This window comes from Spermophilus citellus (assembly GCF_964194105.1).
Source record: "Spermophilus citellus genome assembly, chromosome: 2".
In the NCBI taxonomy this organism is placed as follows: Eukaryota; Metazoa; Chordata; class Mammalia; order Rodentia; family Sciuridae; genus Spermophilus; species Spermophilus citellus.
The window spans coordinates 66410895-66433121 of record NC_138183.1 but is presented as its reverse complement, the minus strand read 5'-3'; the positions used below and the strand labels follow the sequence as shown (position 1 = coordinate 66433121).

The window sequence follows — 22227 nt, the reverse complement described above, 5'->3', positions numbered from 1 at the left end:
TCCCCTCTTTGATGAGGATACTTCAGCTTAGAGGGTTAAGTGGCCTACTTACTGTAACACTATTTAATTGGTACAGGAGACTCAACTCCAGGCTTGGGAAATTCCTGGAAATTTCTGCTATGACTTAGAAGAAATAAGACACCTAGACTGTAAACCACGTGGGACTAGGCTCTTGTAACCTCCACAGAGCTTACCAGAATGGTTGTATATAACATGCAAGTCATTCATTAATGACAGTTGATATTTTTCCAGGCTGTTAATTTTTAACATTTATGTTTTTTATATATTTTTATATTATAGGTTTTTTAAAATATAGAGTCTCATATTATGTTGTCCAGGTTGACTTCAAACTCCTAATCCTTCTGCCTCAGCCTCCTAAGTAGCTATTACAGGCATGTGCCAACACACCTAGCTAGGTCATTAGTTTTGACTTTTCATTTTCTCCAAGGATTTTCAAATCATAATCTTAGAATAGTTCTGATTTAGTGTTAGCTGTTTTGATTCATTTTTATACTATATAATTGAAAATTAAGCTCTCAAACATCTCCTTTGCAGGTTATGAACCATAATATGTAATTACAATTTTTCTTTGAATTGATCATCTTCTTTTGAGCTGTTAATAAACATGTCTGGCTTCATTGGGGTTTTCACATTATTGGTGAGACTTTCAAATCTAATAAACTTACACACATCTTGCCAAGTCTGAACAAAAGTCTGATCACCACATTATTAGTGATCTTTGTGCTATTGGTATGATGATTAAAAGAAAAAGAAGTTTCCTATGTCGTTGTCATCTCTCCTATCCCATAAATAAACCATTGAAATAATCAAAGTGTAAATTAATCATATTTAGTATTATTATTCTCTGGTTCTTTTCCCCCTTCTTAATCAATTTAGTTCATTTAAGAGGGAGTGTATGCTTTTAAAAATTAAGGTATAGTTTATGTTTTTACCATTTTAAAGTACACTATGAGTGGTTTTAGTATATTCATTGTGTTGTACAACCATTTCTGCTATCTAATTTCCATTCATGTCTCAAAAAGAAACCCCATGTCTATTAGCATTCAGTCCCAATCCCTTATCCCATTTGTAGAAACTATGAGTGCCGCAGTCTGGCTGGGCACAAATAACCGAGCGGCCACAAAGCCTTGTAGATTCAAACAGCAACTCTTTATTCCCCCACTCTCACCGGCACTGCACACACCACATGGGACCACACTCCCTCCACCAGGCTCCGTCCAATCTCTCCAAACCTCCTCCCAGGAACTCCAAAGTAGCGGGTACCCGAGGCAGCAAGAGCCGCCCTATTGCCCAACAGTAAAGGTCAAAGATACAATACAATCAATCCAGTGTCACCTTTCAACCATTCCCTCTGGCAAATGCTAGGCATCATTCTGATTGGGCTGTGGCTCTCAACACATGAGTATACATTTTGTCTTCATGGGTTTGCCTATTCTGAACATTTCTCATAAAGGAAACCATATAATATGTGGGGTTTTTTTTGTGACTGGCTTTCTTTCACTTTGTATAGTTTTGAGGTTCAGCTATTCTGTAGCATTTATCAGTGCCTTATGCCTTCTATAGCTGAATGATATTCTCTTGCATGGGTACACCTCATTTTGTTCATCCAACAATAAGATAATGGACATTTAAATAGTTTTAACTTTTTGGCTATTTATTAATAATGTTGCTATGAACATTTCATGTATAAATTTTGTGTGAAGGTATGTTTTCAATTTTCCTGAATGTGTACCAAGAAGTGGAACTTCTGGGTCATGTTAATTCTATGCTTGACTTTGTGAGGAACTGCTGAATAGTTTTCCATAGGCACTATGTCATTTTGCATTCCCAAAAACAATGTAGAAGGATTCCAATTTTTCCCCACCCTCACAAAAATATATTATTTTTCTACTGCATACATATATATCCATCCTAATTAATGTGAAGTGGGATCTCTTTTGGGATTTTGATTTACATTTTCTAATGACTAATGATGTTGGACAACATTTCATGTACTTATTTCATTTACATATCTTATTTAGAGAGATGTATTCAAAATCTTTGCACACTTAATAAAACTAGGCTCTTAATGTTGAGTTGTATGAGAGTTTTATATAAACTTTGCCAAACACATGCTTTATATGTCTGCCATTCTTGAGTCAGTTGAAAAGCTACGTTTTTTTTAAAAAAATATGTATTTTACTGCCATATTGTGAAACTTAGTGGTTTCTGCCAAGTCCTGCCTTAGATTTAATAATTGGTGTTTGGAATATCATCAGAATTTGTGCTCAAACATAGGGATTGAGGTGAGAAGGAAGCACTTCCTTTGCAAAGGGTTTTACTGTTGAGGCCATGCATTAATCCCTCCACCTTGAAGAAAGCAGTGGTCACCATCTCCTATAGTAGAAAGTGTCATGGAGGCTGAGGATGGGGTTGGGTCATGGTAGAAGTTTATGGGTTTATGTTCCCAAAAAACCTGGTCTCAATGTGTGAGAACCAGCTACAAGTTGCCATGAGAACAAAGAAAGAGACCCAGGATTGCAAATAACTCAATTTTCTGGGGACTTACTGATAGAAGCATGATCCTGGGCAGCAGCAAGACCAATGGATCTTTCCAATCTGGGTTAGAGGAAAAGGGCGTATAAAAGTGATCCAGACAAGAGTGACTTATCCACACCAAATGTACTTGGTTTATATCAAGTTAGTATCAGGCACATTCCTTGTACTGACAGCTCCAGAGTCTGATCATAAATCTCTACATACCTCTGTAAAGGTTTTGCTTATTTATAGTACACTGGGAAACTATGCATGGAAAGCCTACCATACGTAGGGGCAATATTGGCAGTTATGACTCAGATGGCTGAGGTCAGGTCAAACCGATTCCTTACAGTTTATCTTATTTTTAACCCATGGTAGGAATGGAAACATTGTTTTTGCTTCAGAATTACTCTTGAAACACAAACAAACAAACAAAATGTCTGAGCCAGGCATGGTGCACAAGCCTATAGTCCAGCAATTTGGGAGGCTGAAGCAGGAGAATCACAAGTTCAAGTTTAGCCTGGGCGACTTAGTGAAACCTTGTCTCAATAACAAATGAAAAGGGATGGGAATATAGCATGCCTGGGTTCAATCCCCAGTACTGGAAAAAAATAAAAATAAAAAACAACTCTCTTCCTTCCAAGGAGAATATTTACAACACATTCTTCTTGTTAAGATGGATTGGCCTGACTGGGATAGTAAATTGGATCAACTCTGCCATCATCACTGCACACCTTGTGGAAACCTCAAATTCTGCCCTGAGACACAACAGGGAAAGGGAACCACAGCTGAAATAGTAGACTGAGTAAGAGAGAAAGAGTGGGCAAAGATGGCTCTTAGGTCAGGACTTTTCCAAAGGGAGCTGATAACCCAACTTGTTTGTATGTTGCATACTCCCTGTACCATTGCTGGAGGCCTACACCAGGATCTTTCAGCTCTGTCAAGATGGACATTGTCATTAGTGCAAGGATGCCCTTGCTCCTGCTAGGCTTCTTTACATCTTAGCTACGCCAGGTATGATATCACTAAATTTGAAACTTTGGATGAGTTCCCCATGTGATTCATATGCACATCAAAATTTGGGCATCATAGATTGATATCCTCCCTGTTCCTGCCCACTTCACATGGTTATTGAATCTGTGTCTGTCTGAGTCAGATTCATCTTTCTTTTTTCATGGCTTTCATGAATTCAGCCTAGTGTACTCTTGATGTCATCCTAGTATTGCCTGTACTTCTTCTCATTATTGGATGAAGAAAATTTCGGTCACTTAACATTTCCCTGAAATGTAAACAATTCTATAGAAATTCCCACTCTGCCCCCTGTCTTAGGCTAAATTGCATCTGTGATTGGCCCTAATTAACCATGAGCTCCTTGAGGGAAGGGGTCTTATATCATTCATTTTAATATCATTACTCCCACATGACTTCTAACCCAGATCCTTGGACATGGTAAATATTTGCAAAATTTAATTAAGTTACTGAATCACAATAAGAATTATTTTAGAAGACACCAAAAAATTTTAAATGCCTTTTCTTTTAGTCCCATTCAGATCTTGAGACTTTTATTTCAGTAATATCAACTTGTATAGAAATGAACTAAGATCACATTGGGTGTACTTCTTGAGTCCTTCCCATGTCCTAACTTTAACTCTGAAACTTTCAAAATGTATAGAATAAAAGTAACTATTTATCTACCAAAATAAATTCAGTAAACTAAGCGAATAACTGGAAATTTAGTCTCACTGAAAATATTTTACATTAATTTCTTCTGATTCTGATGCTTTTCAAATTTGTGACCATGATTCACCTGTCAAAGCCATACTGTTCTGAGGATTTTATGAGAAAATCTATGAAGAGTACATAGCTTATGTTCCCAAACTCTGAGTTAAACTGGTAATACAGCAGATAATCAATCCAAACATATCCTCATTCTCGTATTGGACTTTTTCTTTCCACATTGCCTTCAGGTGTCAAGGAGATCAATAAAGGAAAGGGACCAAGGGATGGTAGGTAGAGGGAGGGAAGAATACTGGGGAGTGATATTGGTCAAAATATATTGTTACATTGTGTGCATGTATGAATATGTAACAACAAAACTCATCAATATGTACAACTATAGTGCACCAATAAAAATGTGGAAAAAAAGAGTGCATAGCTTATAATAGCAAACATTTATTAGAAGCTCTTACTTCGTGAACCAGAACTTTACATGCAAATGTAAAGCTTAAATTTAAATTAAATTTAAATTCTTAATGACTCTGAGGTTGTATTTTATTATGCTTCTTGTGTAGATGAAGAAACAGGTACATGCATCTGGATAAGTATTTTATCTACAATTACACAGCTAAATAAAGTGTAAGGCCAGGAACCCAGAGCCTTCTCCCTGAGTAGTTGTTAATTTCTCCCCTCAAAATATCTCATGTTATTTAACATGCTTATTTCATTATGTAGATTAAAGGCCCCCTTGAATATGCATTGCTCTCATCTATATTTTTCCATTGACTAATGTCTTTTAAGAATTTGTTGGTCTGTCAATGATTATTGGCTAATTGATTCCATGAGTTTACATGGAATTATTTGGAAAATCAGTAATTGTTTTAATATTGCAAGTCCTTAATATAGCAAGATCTTTTCTATATTTTGTGGGGCTCTCAGTTTTAATCTTCATTGAGTCCATTACGCGTCTTAAAATGGTCACACTGGAAAGGATAAGGAATAGATCATTGGTAATGTTGTAACATCACATAATGGCTAATCTGGATAGATTCTCCTACCATCTCACACACATAAAATGTAGCACTTCTCTCCAAATTAATATAGAAACAATACATAAACCCAAACTCAACAAAATAAAGTAAAATCTTCAGGTGCCAGAAATTAAAAGGGAACTCATATTAGTTAGCTTTCTGTCACTGAAAACAAAGTACCTAATTTGAGTTATAAGGAGGCAAGATTTAATTAATTCACAGTTGTGAAAGTTCCAGTCCATGATTGCTTGGCCCTGTTGCTTTGGGTCTGTGGTAAGGCTGACATCATGGTGGGAATGTGTGACAGAGGAAGGTGCTCACCTCAAGGCAGGCAGGAAGCAAAGAAAGAGGAAGGGGCTGGGGTCCCAATATGGCTTCAAGGACATGCCCCCAGTGACTTCACTTCCATACACTACGTCCCAACCTTCTTTAAATGTTCTACCACTTCCCAACAGCACCACAGGCCTTCAATACATGGGCCTTGAAGGACATGTTCAGATTGAAACTGTAGCAGAACTATAAACTGTAGCCCAAACTGTAAATGAGCTGTGCCAAGGTCTAGACTCAATGATAGGCCTTTATGATGGGAGACTGGAGTTTTAATATTCATATGAGAAAAATTGAGATGATCTTGATCTGCATGAATAAAGGAGCCACAATCAGACCTCTGCAGAAGGCCTGAAACCTCAAAATTTGACCCAGTTCTAAGAATACAGAGCAGAAAAATTCTACTCGGTGACCTCAGGAAAACCTTGAGAAATCTTGCTATCTGCCCATGGCAAAAAGTGAAGGGAGATGGGGCACTTATGAATAAATTAAACCTCAGACTTATGCTTTCCTAGGTGCATGATTTAAATTAATACCACCATGTAATTCTGATTTCCTAAGCTAAAAAATCTAATATGAAAACTGTCCTGGAGGCCTCAAAACTCCTGAGTCCCCAAGCCAAGTGAGTAGCTGATAAAGACACTTTCACAACTCTCAGGAAAAAGCTACCCCTCACCCAAATCCTACAATTAAAACACACACACACACACACACACACACACACACAATGCAGGAAAGGACATGAACAGGAGAGTATGTGTCCCCAAAATAGACATGATAAAACATTTTTTAAGAGTACATAATAAAAATGTGTCACATTCTTCAAGAAAAACAGATGGAACAGAAACTGGAAAATAGAAAAAAAAATGATTTAGACATAGTATGAGGAGATAAAATGAAACTTAAAGACAACAGGATTAAAAATTTGGTAGGTGAATTAAATATCTACTAAATAAAAACAAAGCAAGGATTAGTAAACTGGAAGATAGGCTTGAGAAAACCAGTCAGCTGCATCACAGAGGGAAAAAAAGATTCCTAGGTATTTGGGTACTGAAAAGCACATTTTAAAATAATTTATAATTCAAAGAAGTCACAGTAAAAATTATAAGAAGTAATCAGCAATGAAAATACTGCATAATAATTCATGGAATACTATCACAGAATTTAGAAGGAGGATAGTATGAAATGGGTGAAAAAGCGAATGTGCTAAACAATCAATTTATAAAATTTAGAAAAAGAACAGAGAAACCTAAAACATTAGAAGGAAATAAATTGCTAGATAAGGGTGGAATTTAACAACAAAACAAAAACAAAATAGGCGTGTGGTATGGAACACATTTTGAAATAGAATAAAGGAACTAGATCTTCTCGTATTAACATACATAAATCTCAAAAACATAATGAAAAAATTCCCAAACTAAAAGGCATATTGAGAAAGGAAACATACATTTAAACAGATATCATTTAAGTAATATTCTCCAACACAAACAGCATAATACATTTTAAGAGATAGACACAGATATGTAGTATGTATATATATAGAGAGAGAGACACACAGAAAATAGACTCAAAATAGTGATGTCCTTGAGGAGAGAAGAGAATAGAATTGAGGGAGCTACAATGATCCTCCACCATAAGGATTTATTTAAATCAAAGAAAATCTGTAGCAAATTTGGTAACATGCTAATGATTCGTTCATTCTGGATAGTGAGTGTATGCGTGTTTAATGCTTTTCTACTTTTCCTTGAAATATTTTAGTATAGCATTTTTTCAAATAATTGACAATCTGAATTCTATGCTACATGGAATGGAATTCTAACACACTCACTGTTAAGCAATAGAGTTAATGCCAGTGCTACCGAAGGGTTTTACTCTATGTCATCAGGTTATGGAAAAATAGCTATGGTAGGCAGAATTCTAAGATGTTCCCCAAGATTCTCACCTTTGGTACACACGCTCTACATAATCTCCTTCCCATAAATGACACTATGATGAGATTTCACTTCTGTAATTATTTATATTATCTGGCAAGATGAGCTATTACCTGGATTTATCAGGTAGTTAGGATCCCTATTCAGCTGGTTTTACATTAATCAAAAAGGAGAATATTCTGGGTAGAGTTTACTTCATCCAGTGAAACCCCTTTAAAAGACTGAGCCAGACCTGAACATATAGTCCTGCTGACTAGGAAGAGGTTGTGGGCCGTGTTGTGGGAAAGGCATGTGGTAAGGAATGGTGGAAACCTCCAAGAACCCAGGGCAGCTCTTGATTTTTTTTTTAGTGAAGGAAAAAAAAATCAAGGACCTCAGTTCTACAACCACAGGGATGTAAATCCTGAAAACAGTCCCATGAGCTTGGAAGAGAACCCCAAGCTCCAGAAAGGAATGCAGCCTGTGATGCACTGAGCAGATGACCCCCATGAAGCTTTGTGCTGTGCCCTGGCTCTTGACTCGTGGAAACTAACGATAAATATTTGTTGTTTTAAGCTGCTAAGTTTGTTGTTTGTTACACAGCAATAGAAATTATTCCCATAGATGCTGAATGTACCCTGTAAACTGTGGCATACTCCACAAACAATGCTGGTTTTGTTACACCATTGATTATTCTTCCTTTATCTGAACCTCTGTGATCAACACACCAGAAGATCAAAGGTGCTACATTTGGTAGCCTTCTATGTCTAGTCTTGGAACACAATTTTGATTGAGATCTTCAAATCAGACTCATTTTAGACAAAAGATCCACATGAATTGTTTCTAAGTTTACATAATATAAATAAATAAAAATTAACCTACCATCCAACACTAATGTCTGCTGAGGTCTGCCAGTGGTACCCAATGGAGGATCGAGTTTTAGAATGTTTTTGTTGAATATCATTGTGGTTCACTACTCTGAAGGAGAAAGTGGTGAACCTTCTGAAAAGAAGCAATAATTTGAATTTGTACTTGAGCTTCAGAAGATGAAAGAAATTAAACAATTCCTGGAGTAACCATTAACATAGCAGGAGGCTTTCTTTTTGTGATCATCAGCTAAGAATCAGTAAATACGGGCATCTCTTTACCCAACTTATCTTATGCATCTTACTCTTTGTTGATTCCCCCCCAAGTCATAACCTCACTTTTAGCAAGGTCTCATTTAGGCCTTTTAGTCTGGCTTTTGCTGTGCTGAGGTATGAAGAGAATGGATACTTTAAACGTTGGGCCACAGTGTGGGGATGCCAGTGCTATTAGTGAAAGTTCCCAAAGGGAAAGGCATCTCCAGGAGCAAAACACCAAGTCCTAAGGCCTGCCTGTCCTTCCCATGAGAATATACTCCCTCCGTGGACAATCATGGAGAACTGGAGTCTGGTTTTATTAAAAATGCAAGTTAGATGTTCTCATAGTTTGAGAGTCTTATGATTTAAGAAGATCGGAAGAAAGAAAATGGGCTTGTAGTCTTACACAGGAAAGCCAGAATCTGCGCCTCCTACCTTACAGTGTACCATGGCTGTGCATGCTTCTTTGGCCATGACCTGAGCTGGCTGACGTGTGGCCTCATCTGCCCTTACCTTTCCAGTTACTTTTTTGCTGGTGTCACCCATATTAACCCACCCACACCACTTTCCAGTGTTCTGTACCCACATATCCACGGGTTCATTAAGCATCTTTCTCATCCAAAAGTTAATTCATCACCTTTCTCCAGAATTACCCAAATTCCCCACTGGGATAGGTACCAATGTCCACCCTGTTGACCAAGCTAGAAAACTGGCAAGAATCCCAGGGCCTCCCTTTCTTCCTCAGCTGTACCACCCTCTACCCACAAATTCATCACCAAGTACTTGCACTTCTACCTCCTAAGTCTTCCCAGTTCTCCACTCTCTTAAGACCTCTCACCAGGATCACAGCAGTGACTTCCTAACTGTTCTCCCTGCTTCTAGCGTTCACACAGCTCTCTTAATTCAGAACTCCTTTAGATGAATGGGTAAATCTGTCAGTGGTTTCCTACTGCCTTCAGGATCAATTTCAATTTCTTAGCATAGTGTGTGGGACCCGTCTCAGTCTGCCCTTCAGCAGCTGCTGGTCCTCCTTCTGATCACTGCCCATACTGAATGGCTTGAAGCCATTCACATGCACTAGGATTTCTAAACTCCATGCCTTTGCAATAGTGTTCTGTTTTTCTGAAATGTCTTTTTCTTTTTGGTCTTATTATTAGTCCTTTCCCTGATAAACAGAGTTTATCTTCATCTTAACTCTTTTTTTCCATTGAATCCAGGGCTGCTTAACCATGAAGCCCCAACCTCAGCCCTTTGTGTTTTTTATTTTAAGATGGGGTCTTGCTAAATTGCTTAGGGCCTCACAAAGTTGTTTGAGGCTACGTGATCCTCCTACCTCAGCCTCTCCAGCCACTAGGATTACAGGTGTGTGCCACCACACCAGGCTCCCATTGTTTTAAAACAGTTTGTCTGTGTGCCTTTCAAAGACGATTTCTTGAGGACAGGGCTAGACATTGAGTTGTCCTTGTAGTCATGCAGTGTGTTATGGTGCCTATTTGTATAGGTGCTCAGTAAATATTTGATGTGTGCATATTAGTGAGTGGATGTTTTAGTCAGCTTTTCATCACTGTGACCAACAAGAACAACATAGAGGAGGAAAAGTTTCTTTGGGGTTTAAAGTTTCAGAGGTTCAGTCTATAGACAGCCAACTCAATAGCTCTGAGCCCAAGGTGAGGCAGAGCATCAGGTGGAAAGGCATAGTGGAGAAAAACAGTCAGGACATGGCAACCAAGAAGCAGAGAATGAGCGCCATACACCAGGGACAAAATATAAACCTCAAACACACGCCCCCAGTGACCTACTTCTGCTAGCTATATCCTACCTGCCTGCAGTTACCCAGTTCTTCTATATCAGTGGGATTAATCCTCATCAGTGATGAGTTAAGGTTCTCATAACCCAGTCATTTTACCTCTGAACATTCATGCATTGTCTCACACTTCATATCTAGATCATAACAGTGGAATAAAAACCTATATATGAGGGAACAGATAAAAATGCAGATGAATATAATAAATGGGAGTCTCTAGCATCAGCTCTCGTTTTTAAAATGTATATTGGTTATTATTATATCACCATAGTCATTTTACTCATGGTCTGTGGAGCTAGTCCCTTTTAAAATTCTCAGTCATTTGTAAAAGGAATGCTTTGAGTGCTACCACATGATAAAATTGAGTTGGACAATAAAACAAATATTATGCATGTGTTTTATTTATTTATATCAAGTAGGCTGAAAGAATAACTTGAGTGTTTAATGTCTTCCTAAAAATACACAATAAATAATGAAAAGTGAATGACCTGATGCCTTCCCTTATTTTCTCTAACTTTTATTTGGAGTGACAGAAGGTTGGGGGAGGGGAGGAAGGAATAAGGAGGAGCATGCAAAGAAGAGGGTCCAATTCTCCCCTCCCTCTCAAATTGCATATCACAGATTCTGATATCTGACATATTGGATGGTGGAATATTGTGGATAATCAGAAATCTGGATCATTGCATTGTCAAAACCCTCCATTATGGCCCATTAGTTTTTTGAAGCATTGGAAACATAACTAAGGACACTTGGAACAGTAATAGTGCAGAAAAAAAGTGTAACCTTTGATTCCAGAAGTTACTTCAAGGTCAGCTGTGCTGGGAGAAGCAGTCACTCTTTAAGGCATGGTGATGCTGGTTTAGCTCAGTAATGTGCCCAACAGAAACTGTTTTTTCTGTGGTCCCAAACCATTATCCCAGAGAAACCCATGAGATCCTCACCAAGATCAACTTTATTCTTGAGTCAGACTGAATTAATTGTAGGTGGTAGACACCAGGAGAGATGACTCAATGGAAGCAGTCACGGCTATTGACAAAACAGTGCAAACCACATTTCCTGTTGATAGTGGACAGAGTTATCCATGAAGGAAAACATTTATTATTGCAATAACAACAAGATTGAACTCTTTTTTAACTCATGCTTTTCAGATCCTCTAGCACTCAGTGTAGTGCTTGGTATGTAATTGGCATTAATAAATGTTAATTTGTTATTGCTTTTTCTTGAATTCAGATACTACAAAGAATGTGTTCAGTGTGCCTTCTTCCCTGAAGTCTGAACATGTATGATAATATTAAGGCTTTGCATCACATTTGATGCTTGTCTTCTTTGGTTGTTAGGAAAAGTCAGCAACATTCAGGAATTTTTTCTAGGATTGAATGTCTAACAGTTGGTTGATGGTCAATGAGCAAGTCTATACAAACTTGTAATATTCAACACTTACCAACAGTAAAAATGTTCAATATGGGGAAATGTTCATGATATCAAGTTAAGTGAAAAATGCTTTATAACCCCCCTTTACATTCTGCACCATGTGTGACTCTAGAAAACATGCTAAGTGAAAGAACTGAGACAACCAACCACATATTGTATGAATCCATTTCTGTGAACTGCCAGAGCAGGAATCTGTGGAGACAGAGAGTAAATTAGTGGTTTCTAGGGGCCTCAGGAGAGAGAAGGTGATGAGCAGCGACTCCTGACAGGTTTGGGTTTGTTTCTTTTTGGGGTGATAGAAGTGTTCTAGAATTAAACATTGGCAATGCTTCTACAACATTGTGAATATACATAAAACCACTGAATTGTACACTTTAAATGGCAAATTTTGTGTTATATGAATTTTATCTCAATAAAAAAATACCAAAAACTCCATGATGATATAGCCATGAAAAATGACAAGAGATAATATGATAATTCATTTAAGGTGTTTAATATAGCTCCTGACAAGAACACAAATGTGCTTATTTGTGTTCACCATTATATTATGGTTAACTGTAATAGAATATGTAAAATAAAAACAATTTCACTTTGCAGGTATTCAAGTGAGTTAGTAGTTTGGGGTGAATTTTTTTATACCTTTTTTTTTTTTTTAATATTTATTTTTTAGTTCTCAGCGGACACAACATCTTTGTTTGTATGTGGTGCTGAGGATCGAACCCGGGCCGCACGCATGCCAGGCGAGCGTGCTACCGCTTGAGCCACATCCCCAGCCCCAATTTTTTTATACTTTTTAAAAATTTCTAGTAGAGCGATTCTAATATTGCTTGTATAGTAAATACTTTTTTAAGAATTTGAAAAAAAATAAGAGTTTTACAAACCCAAGCATCTGGTTTTTGAGATATACTTCTAAGAAAGGCTTGCATTGGTGGAGCTACTCAGATCTTTGGAGAGCAAGAAAAGGATGAGAAAAAGGTCCAGATATATTGTAGTGTAAGGGCAGGATAGAGAAACCATCCTTCCATTTATCCAGCGTATACACGTTGTCATTATAGGAAGTGTCTTTTTATGCTTTTTTTTTTTTCTCACCATTAATGTTCATCTCAGAGTAGCTCCAGGAGGGCAAAAGGGCACATGGTTAATTGCTTACTATAGAGCCTAGCGTGTGGCATGGCCTGATAACTATTTCAATGAAAATTTAAAATATTTACCTTTGTCAATAATTCTTATTTAATCAATCCAAAATTAATTTGTGTAATGGGAAACTAGCGGGGAAAAAACACACACAAAAGATTCTAATCTCTGTCCTTCACGTCCGCTCAAACAGTAACAATGCTGCTTTCATAAATCTAAGTCAAATGCAATTCAGCTACTATCCCCAGGTTAAAAAAGTGTGAGCTCCTGAGAACAAGGACTGGTGAGGACCTGGAGAAAACAGAGAGGAAGACAGGCTGATGTACTGATATATGGCTTTTTTCTCCTTGTGAGTTCCAGTATTGCTTCCTGAATAATAATTTTTTTATAAACTTAGAAAGCAAATCACCCCAGAACCCTGGGGACAAGTCTGTGGGACTTGCAGTTGTTTTCTCACACAATAGAGACATAAATTGATGACATTCTGGGTATCTTCTCTTTTAAACTTAGGTCTTTGAACTTAAGAATCCCTAGTTGATTGTTTTCTTCTTGTGTTTCTTTCTCCTCTGTGTTACTAACATATTTATATTTAGCATAAAACTTGGAGAAAGTGTGGACAGCTTTCTTGGAACTGAGATCCTGTGACCCCTATTTTAAAGTGGGGGCTCAGAGGTGCACATAGCCTCTTGGGCATCAGAGGGATCTCTGAATGTCACTAACTTAACTGTTTCCCCACCACTTAACAAGAGGAGTTAAAATTTATGGCCCTGCTTACATGCCTCACAATTGGTGCAACCCAAATCCCAGCCTGCTCATTTAACACCAGTATTCTTTCCACACTATCTCTCTACCTGCTTGGGATCATCTTGCCTGTGTAGGGAAGAGAAGCTCAAAAACGGTGTCCTTGAGTCCCTTGCTAGGGGTACAGTGTTCTAAGCTACTACCTTACCACTGGGGAATTCCTCACTGGCCTTGCCAAAGGCCTCTACAGTACTCTACCATTCAAGGAGACTATTGACCTTTATCTCTCTCAGGTGGGCATAGCCCTCTCAGGGAGGCCTAACCTGCACACTCTTTGGAGAGGAGTTATTCCCAGCAAGCTTTAGCTTTTAAACCTTCTCCATGCACCTTAATCCAGCCCAAGGTTCCAACTCTGTAATGGGTAGGGAGGGGATGTGTCCTGTGAGATCCTGACCTGGTCTAAGAACCCAAAGATCTCCCAGGGATTATCCTCACCCTGACCTGAATCTGATATTTCCAAATTTGATTGGTCCCAGTTGAGGGCATTCACCAAACACCTTAGGTACTTGAGTATCTCGGGGCAACATCTATAAACCTCCTAACTTGACTGGCATTTCTAATTCTTTTCAGTAAAATAGAGAAATGTTGGAGTACAATTTGTAACAGTGACCTTCAAGAACAAGCTTAATAGAAAGTTTTAATTGCCAAATACTATAACGCATTTCACCTTGCAGTTTGCCCTTGATTGTTTGTAAACTACTCCAAGTTATAACTCTTTTGTTTCTCCCATAAAAACCCATATTTCACTGAAGTCTGAAAAAAAAATAGTAAGTACTTTTCTTTCTAAGCACACTGCATTCATTTGGATGGAGATGGGTAGAGACAGTTCATCCTTGGGAATACAAACCCTGAGGCTGGGCACAACATAGGGCTTTTGTGGCTGTTTTTTTTTTTTTAACACAAACACATCTTTATTTTTACATATTGAAGTTTCTTTGACATTCAAGCCAAAAATTTATTTGAAGCAATATAAATAGCATGAGAGAGAATGTTTTTTTTTTAAAACAGCCTTGAGCATTATGGATTATCTTTATGGCATAAGTATATGCATATAGAACAATTGAACCCAGACAATTAATAAAGCAGGAAAGAAGTATATAATGCCTTTTTAGTTTACTTAAAACATTTTGAATCATCTTAACCACTCATGAGTTTCTAACAGTAGGTTTTGATATATGAACTAAATTAGAGAGGTAATGGATTTGTTCTTTGTCTTAGCTACAATTTGGGAAACATTTATGACCAGAAATTCATTCTGTATTATATACACAAGTAAAGAGATCAAGGAAAAGATAGAATATGTAGGAAAACAAAATTAAGGATAGATTTAAAACACAAAATGCACCAAGTGAGAGGTTCATGTATTTGGTCTACTAGTGGGTAAAAGAGGAATACCTGAAATTAAATGGAAATTCTTATATTGATTATAATTCATATTTCTTTTCATTTTCCTACAGTCAAATTTTCACCAGCTGATAATTTGAGTTTATGAATTTGCATACCCAGTTATATCCACTTTGACTTTTCCTGCCATTTAATCATTTCATTTTCAATTAGCATCACTCATCAGAGATTAGTGAAAGAAAAAAGATATTGAGTCATCCCAATTCATTTATTTTGTGGTTTAAAAAAAGTATATATGTGTGTATTGTGGGGAGAGGTACAAGGATTTAGAACAGTTTGAAATATGATGAGGAGGATATTGAAATTTTGTGAGTTTAGTTATCAAAGTTGTCATTAAATTGTTTCCTGTACACTTCATATAAGCATCTTGTTAAGGCAAAATTTCAGGGAATATATAACATTTCTTAAAAGTGAATGTACCCCTGTAGTCAATGTATGTATAAGAACTCAAGATCACAAACTTCATAAAATGGCTCTTGATCGGATAAAATGGAGCATACCATTACTTAGAAATAACTGGACAGAATGCAAACCAATGAAAACATAGTTGTTCAGTAATATAATAAATGTCAAATCAATATAATATTAATTTGCTATTGAAATTACAAAAGTTGCATTAACAGAAAAGCATCACAAAAATTCATCATTAAAAGTGCTTATAACAAAACTATGAGAAAATACAAGTGGATATGCAAGCTGTGAAATATGTAAAATGTCTCTGCTGATAAATAGAATAAGGTGGTTTGTAAAAATAAAAGTTATACTGGTTTTTCGAAGATGGTGGATTACTTTCTTTTCCACAATATTCTTTGATATTTTGTGATTATTATACATAGAATTGATGGGAAAGAAATGGAAAGCAAAGCTCTTATGTGAGATTTTTTTTTTTACAGATTAATCGACTAATGTTTACCTTCAACTTATTTCCTTTTAAAATACATTTTTTTAAAAGTGTAAATTTTACAGACTCATGAGTGATGTCTTCTTGCCATTAAAGTTTGCAGTTTGGGGGATATTTTCCCATTAAAAATGTAGATGGGAGAACTCAGCAATGTTCCTCTTTTTTTCCTTGTTTTTCTTAGGCATTGCCATAGGAGTCATAGTTCGAGAATATAGCAAGCTCTCGAATCTGGAGAAATTCTACTTTGCTTTTCCTGGAGAAATTCTAATGAGGATGCTGAAACTCATCATTTTGCCATTAATTATATCCAGCATGATTACAGGTACCTTGATGTTCTCTGTGATTCTTTAAGGAGTCCAGCAGAATCTATGTTGGTCTTTTCTAATTACGGAAAATTGGAATGCATTAGAGGCATCACACAAATCACACACTCATATACATTCCTCACTTGGAAAGTGTATATTTGCTTAGGTGAAAACATTTCCTTGGTGTCAGAGTGGTATGGTTTTGTCATGGTGCTATTCCTCTAGCACTGTCTCAAATCTTCATTTGTTCAACAAATGAGGTCTTTTGAGGGGGATGCTGTTTCAAATATATTGTAGATAAAACTCCATCTGGGGCACAGAAGAGGGAAAAGGCATATTTGGTCCCTGAAATGTCAGCTAGTGTCCTCAGGGAAAATGTGGTTGTCAATTTTGATCATGTTTTCAGTAATTCACTCATTTGTTTCCCAGCTGCAGCTGAGCTCTCTCAGCAGCTGCCTTTAGGGTCCCTCTGTTCCCTACTCCTCGCCTACTTCTGCTCCTCCACAGGACTCAGAATTTGCTACATACCTGTCCTGCAAATTTGCCAGGGGGCCAGCAGCCAAGTACTGTGGAAAAGACCTAAGTATGGGTTTGTACCATATTTTACAAGGCCAGCATTTTTAAACTTGTGACACAGTTGGATCTGAAAATGACTTTTCTCTTATTGGTCATTATATTGTAGGATTTCTTCAAAGAGAAGGAATTCCAAACCATAATTGAATACATAAATAAAGATTATTAAATGGTCTCTTTAGGTTTCTAATAAGCTAAGAACACCAAGGCCATTTACAAACAAAGAGAAGGGATCCTATAATATAATCCTGCAATATATCTCCTTATCTGGATAGAGACTAACCAGATTGACAAAAATGCCATTTATCTGGAAATGGTATGCTGCCGTATGCATTCAATCACTGCTTGTACTTATCTCAATTCTGGCAATTGAGAAAATGTGGCATGACATTAGTCACTTCTGTTGTCAGCTTCAAAATCCAGGTTTATGTAACCATGCAATTAGGAGACTTGTACGTCCTCTTCTAGAACACTTTTCTCCACTGCTACTGAAAAGGTCTGATCTTGTCCAAAACATTGGCCAGGAGGAAGGGAGGAATCTGCTGCGTTCAGTAATTGCATTGTTTGAAAAGCTGCCACATTTGACCAATGAACTTCACAAGAGTGAAACTCCAGTCAGATTTGAGTCCCTTGGGAGCTTTGTTCATAAATGGTCTTGGTGTTCTCAGCTTATGAGAAACCTAAAGAGAACATTTAATTATCTTTATTTATGTATTTAATTATGTTTTGAAATGCCTGAGTTCTTTCAAGCCTCACAGCCTCAGGAACAAATCAGCATATTAGTTGTTTCTCCCACATGATTTTTATTTTCGTATTATTGGAAGCATTTAAATTTGGAAGAATTTCATATAAATATACAGATTTCTGGCTTTTTCTGGAAAAAAATTAAGATCTAGATACACTATTCATACACACCAACAGCCATCAAGAGCCAAGAGACAGTGGTTCCATTTAATTGGAGGAAATACATTTGAGGATGCCACAGTCCCCACCATTCCATATTCCTGACACCCTATCCACTTCTCTCTTTTATATTTGTTGACTGGTTCCTGTAGGTACTGCAGTTATAACACCTTAGAAATTTTCCCCATATCAAAGATTCTTAATCTTTTTTTTCTTTTTGTACTCTTTCAAGAGCAAAATGAGAATCTTGGATTCTCCACTAAGGAAAATATTCACAATTGTACGCATATAAGATATTTTGCATACTTTTACATATTTTGCACAAGATTCATAAGCTGCCTGATGAGTGACACCATTTAATTCTTGTTTCTATTGGGAAAGTAAAGAAAGTTAATCCAAATTAAGCAACAACTCAAAACTCACGTAGTAATCCAGGTTCTAGAAGAAAAGGTAAAAATACATGTATGAATATACTAGTTCTATAATGTTGGTTGTTTGAAAATATGGGCTGTTGGGAATCACTTAGTGATATGTATTTCAGGCAGGCTGTTTTGTGTATAGCTCAGCTTTGTAAATAATCTAGGGAAATAAATTATAATTCTCAGTATTTTAGTGACATAGCTCAGCTGTTTTTCAAAGCCATAGCACAGATCCTGGTAGGTTCTATACCTTTCCTTTACCAAATCCCCAGTAGCTAGTCAGGCACTAAAGAGAAAGAAAAACCACTACTCATTCTTTTGATGTGGAACAATGAAATGGTCAGAGATTTTAAGGACATGAGCAAAAGCAGAATAGGGAAAATGGTACCACTTTCATGTTTAAAATTGTCAGATTAAAGGGAAAAAGTGGCAGTACTAGTATTGACAATGATGTGGGAAAATTCATACACTTTCATTTCCCATCAATATTGGAACAAACTTTCTGGAAAGGTGGTTTAGAACATGTTCTGATCTTTCCACCTGGTAATTCTACTTCATAGGATTTATCATAAAGAAATATGTGTACCTAAATATTCACAGATTTAGGTACAAGAATATTCATGGTAGCATTTTAAAAAATAATTGCAATAAATTATAAGCAATCTAAATATGTGGTATACCCATAAGTTAGGATACTGTGCGACAATTAAAAACCTGCTTGGATACATATTTGGTGACAAGTGGAAATTTTCCTAATACGTGCCCAGTGGAAGGATAAAACAAATTACACAACATGATGTATAAAAGCCAGGCTTTTGTAAAATATGTATACATTTTTAAAAGTTGGGTTAAAACCAATAGGTTAACAATGGTTCAATCTGGATAGTAAGAAAACATGATTCATTGAACTTTCATTACATTTTCAAGGTGAACATGTGTTATTCTGTTTGTCTTGTTTTGTGTTTTCCCCTTTCTTTTGTTTAACGGCAGAAAGTGGGATGAATTCTACTCTGTGCTCCTCAGACTTTGCCTCTGGTAGTTTCCCTACTCCTCTTCTCCCAGCTCTGCTCCCTGTTCCTGCCAGCTCAGTGCCCCTTTTAGCCTGGTGTGCAGGTCATTCACCCCAGCCCTGCAGCATCATTCCATTTCCCCACCCAGATGATGGCATGGAGAATTCACAGGAAGGGCAGTTTTCACATTGCAAAAGCCTTGGAAAACCCAGCAGGTCACTAGCCAAAGGAGGATGTTGTGGAAGCTATGCAGATTGAATGCATCCCTCAGGAATACACAAATTAGAGGAATAAATACTGCTAACACTGAGACCCAAGACTAATAATCTGTGCTCCTGAATATTCCTTGCCAAATTAACAGGTAAAAAAAAAAGGGCCATGAAAGCCTCTGGTGACATAAAAATGCTTATTACTTTATAGCTTTCTTTTTTTTTTTTTTTTAACATCTACCAGTACCTTTCCTTCATAAACATATGAAAGTTCCACCAGTCAGCATATAATGCACTTTATTAGGAGGATGTAGAAGTTTTATGGCCAGGATCTAATGTCATACCTCTGTGCCAGGCTAAGTTAGATATGGACATTGGTCTTTCCTCAGCCCTGCCTGGGCATACAGCCATGGCAACAGGGACACAGGGTCTCTGGTTAGGGTGAGGTTTGGATTGTGTGCTAGGGGCACAGTTCACTCATGGAGCTTTGGGGAGTGGCTCATGACTAGAAGTGAAAGAATGTTGGCATGTGTCCTGTAGCCACAACTATATGGATCCAGAGCTGTCAGGAACGAAGAAGGAGGAGGGTCTCTGCTTGATGCAGCTCCTTCCTGGATAGACATGTTACAAGTCATTTGCTGCCCTGGTCCGAATGATGTAGTAAAATGCTACCTTCTTTTTTTTTTTTATTTATTTTATTTATTTTATTTTTTTTATTTTTTTATTTTTTTTTTATTGGTTGTTCACAACATTACAAAGCTCTTGACATATTATATTTCATACATTAGATTGAAGTGGGTTATGAACTCCCAATTTTACCCCAAATGCAGATTGCAGAATCACGTCAGTTACACATCCACAATTTTACATAATGCCCTAATAGTAATTGTTGTATTCTGCTACCTTTCCTATCCCCTACTATCCCCCCTCCCCTCCCCTCCCAACTTTTCTCTCTACCCCATCTACTGTAATTCATTTCTCCCTTTGTTTATTTTCCCATTCCCCTCACAACCTCTTATATGTAATTTTGTTTAGCAATGAGGGTCTCCCTTCATTTCCATGCAATTTCCCTTTTCTCTCCCTTTCCCTCCCATCTCAAGTCTCTGTTTAATGTTAATCTTTTCTTCCTACTCTTCCTCCCTGCTCTGTTCATACTTGCTCTCATTATATCAAAGAAGACATTTGGTATTTGTTTTTTAGGGTTTGGCTAGCTTCACTAAGCATAATCTGCTCTAATGCCATCCATTTCCCTGAAAATTCTATGATTTTGTCATTTTTTATTGCTGCATAGTACTCCATTGTGTATAGATGCCACATTTTTTTTATCCATTCATCTATTGAAGGGCATCTGGGTTGGTTCCACAGTCTAGCTATTGTGAATTGTGCTGCTATGAACATTGATGTGGCAGTGTCCCTGTAGCATGCTCTTTTAAGGTCTTCAGGGAATAGTCCGAGAAGGGCAATAGCCGGGTCAAATGGTGGTTCCATTCCCAGCTTTCCCAGGAATCTCCAAACTGCTTTCCAAATTGGCCGCACCAATTTGCAGTCCCACCAGCAATGTACAAGTGTACCCTTTTCTCCACATCCTCGCCAGCACTTGTTGTTGTTTGACTTCATAGTGGCTGCCAATCTTACTGGAGTGAGATGGTATCTTAGGGTTGTTTTGATTTGCATTTCTCTGACTGCTAGAGATGGAGAGCATTTTTTCATGTACTTGTTGATTGATTGTATATCCTCCTCTGAGAAGTGTCTGTTCAGGTCCTTGGCCCATTTGTTGATTGGGTTATTTGTTATCTTATTGTCTAATTTTTTGAGTTCTTTGTATACTCTGGATATTAGGGCTCTATCTGAAGTGTGAGGCGTAAAAATTAGTTCCCAGGATGTAGGCTCCCTATTTACCTCTCTTATTGTTTCTTTTGCTGAGAAAAAACTTTTAAGTTTAATTAAGTCCCATTTGTTGATTCTAGTTGTTAACTCTTGTGCTATGGGTGTCCTATTAAGGAATTTGGAGCCCGACCCCACAATCTGTAGATCGGAGCCAACTTTATCTTCTATCAGACGCAGAGTTTCTGATTTGATATCAAGCTCCTTGATCCATTTTGAGTTAACTTTTGTGCATGGTGAGAGAAAGGGATTCAGTTTCATTTTGTTGCATATGGATTTCCAGTTTTCCCAACACCATTTGTTGAAGATGCTATCCTTACTCCATTGCATGCTTATAGCCCCTTTATCAAATATAAGATAGTTGTAACTTTGTGGATTAGTCTCTGTGTCCTCTATTTTATACCATTGGTCCACCCGCCTGTTTTGGTACGAGTACCATGCTGTTTTTGTCACTATTGCTCTGTAATATAGTTTGAAATCTGGTATCGCTATACCGCCTGATTCACACTTTCTGCTTAGAATTGCTTTTGCTATTCTGGGTCTTTTATTTTTCCATATGAATTTCATGATTGCTTTATCTATTTCTACAAGAAATGCCCTTGGGATTTTGATTGGCATTGCATTAAATCTATAGAGAACTTTTGGTAATATCGCCATTTTGATGATGTTAGTTCTGCCTATCCATGAACAGGGTATATTTTTCCATCTTCTAAGATCTTCTTCTACTTCTCTCTTTAGGGTTCTGTAGTTTTCATTGTATAAATCTTTCACCTCTTTTGTTAGGTTGATTCCCAAGTATCTTATTT

At 37.2% G+C, this 22227-nt stretch overlaps 1 protein-coding gene across 2 annotated transcripts in view; it reads left to right on the top strand.

Moving 5' to 3' along the window:
* The window catches only part of SLC1A1 (solute carrier family 1 member 1), an 85000-nt gene that overhangs the window by 21372 nt on the left and 41401 nt on the right, over positions 1 to 22227 (top strand). For both annotated transcript variants that reach the window (XR_014018117.1, XM_081262127.1), the window contains exon 2: positions 16300 to 16440. Coding sequence is in view for 1 of the 2 variants with exons in the window: in XM_081262127.1 (XP_081118253.1) it covers positions 16300 to 16440 (141 nt within the window). In the remaining variant the exon portion in view is untranslated. The remainder of the gene's footprint in view (positions 1 to 16299; positions 16441 to 22227) is intronic.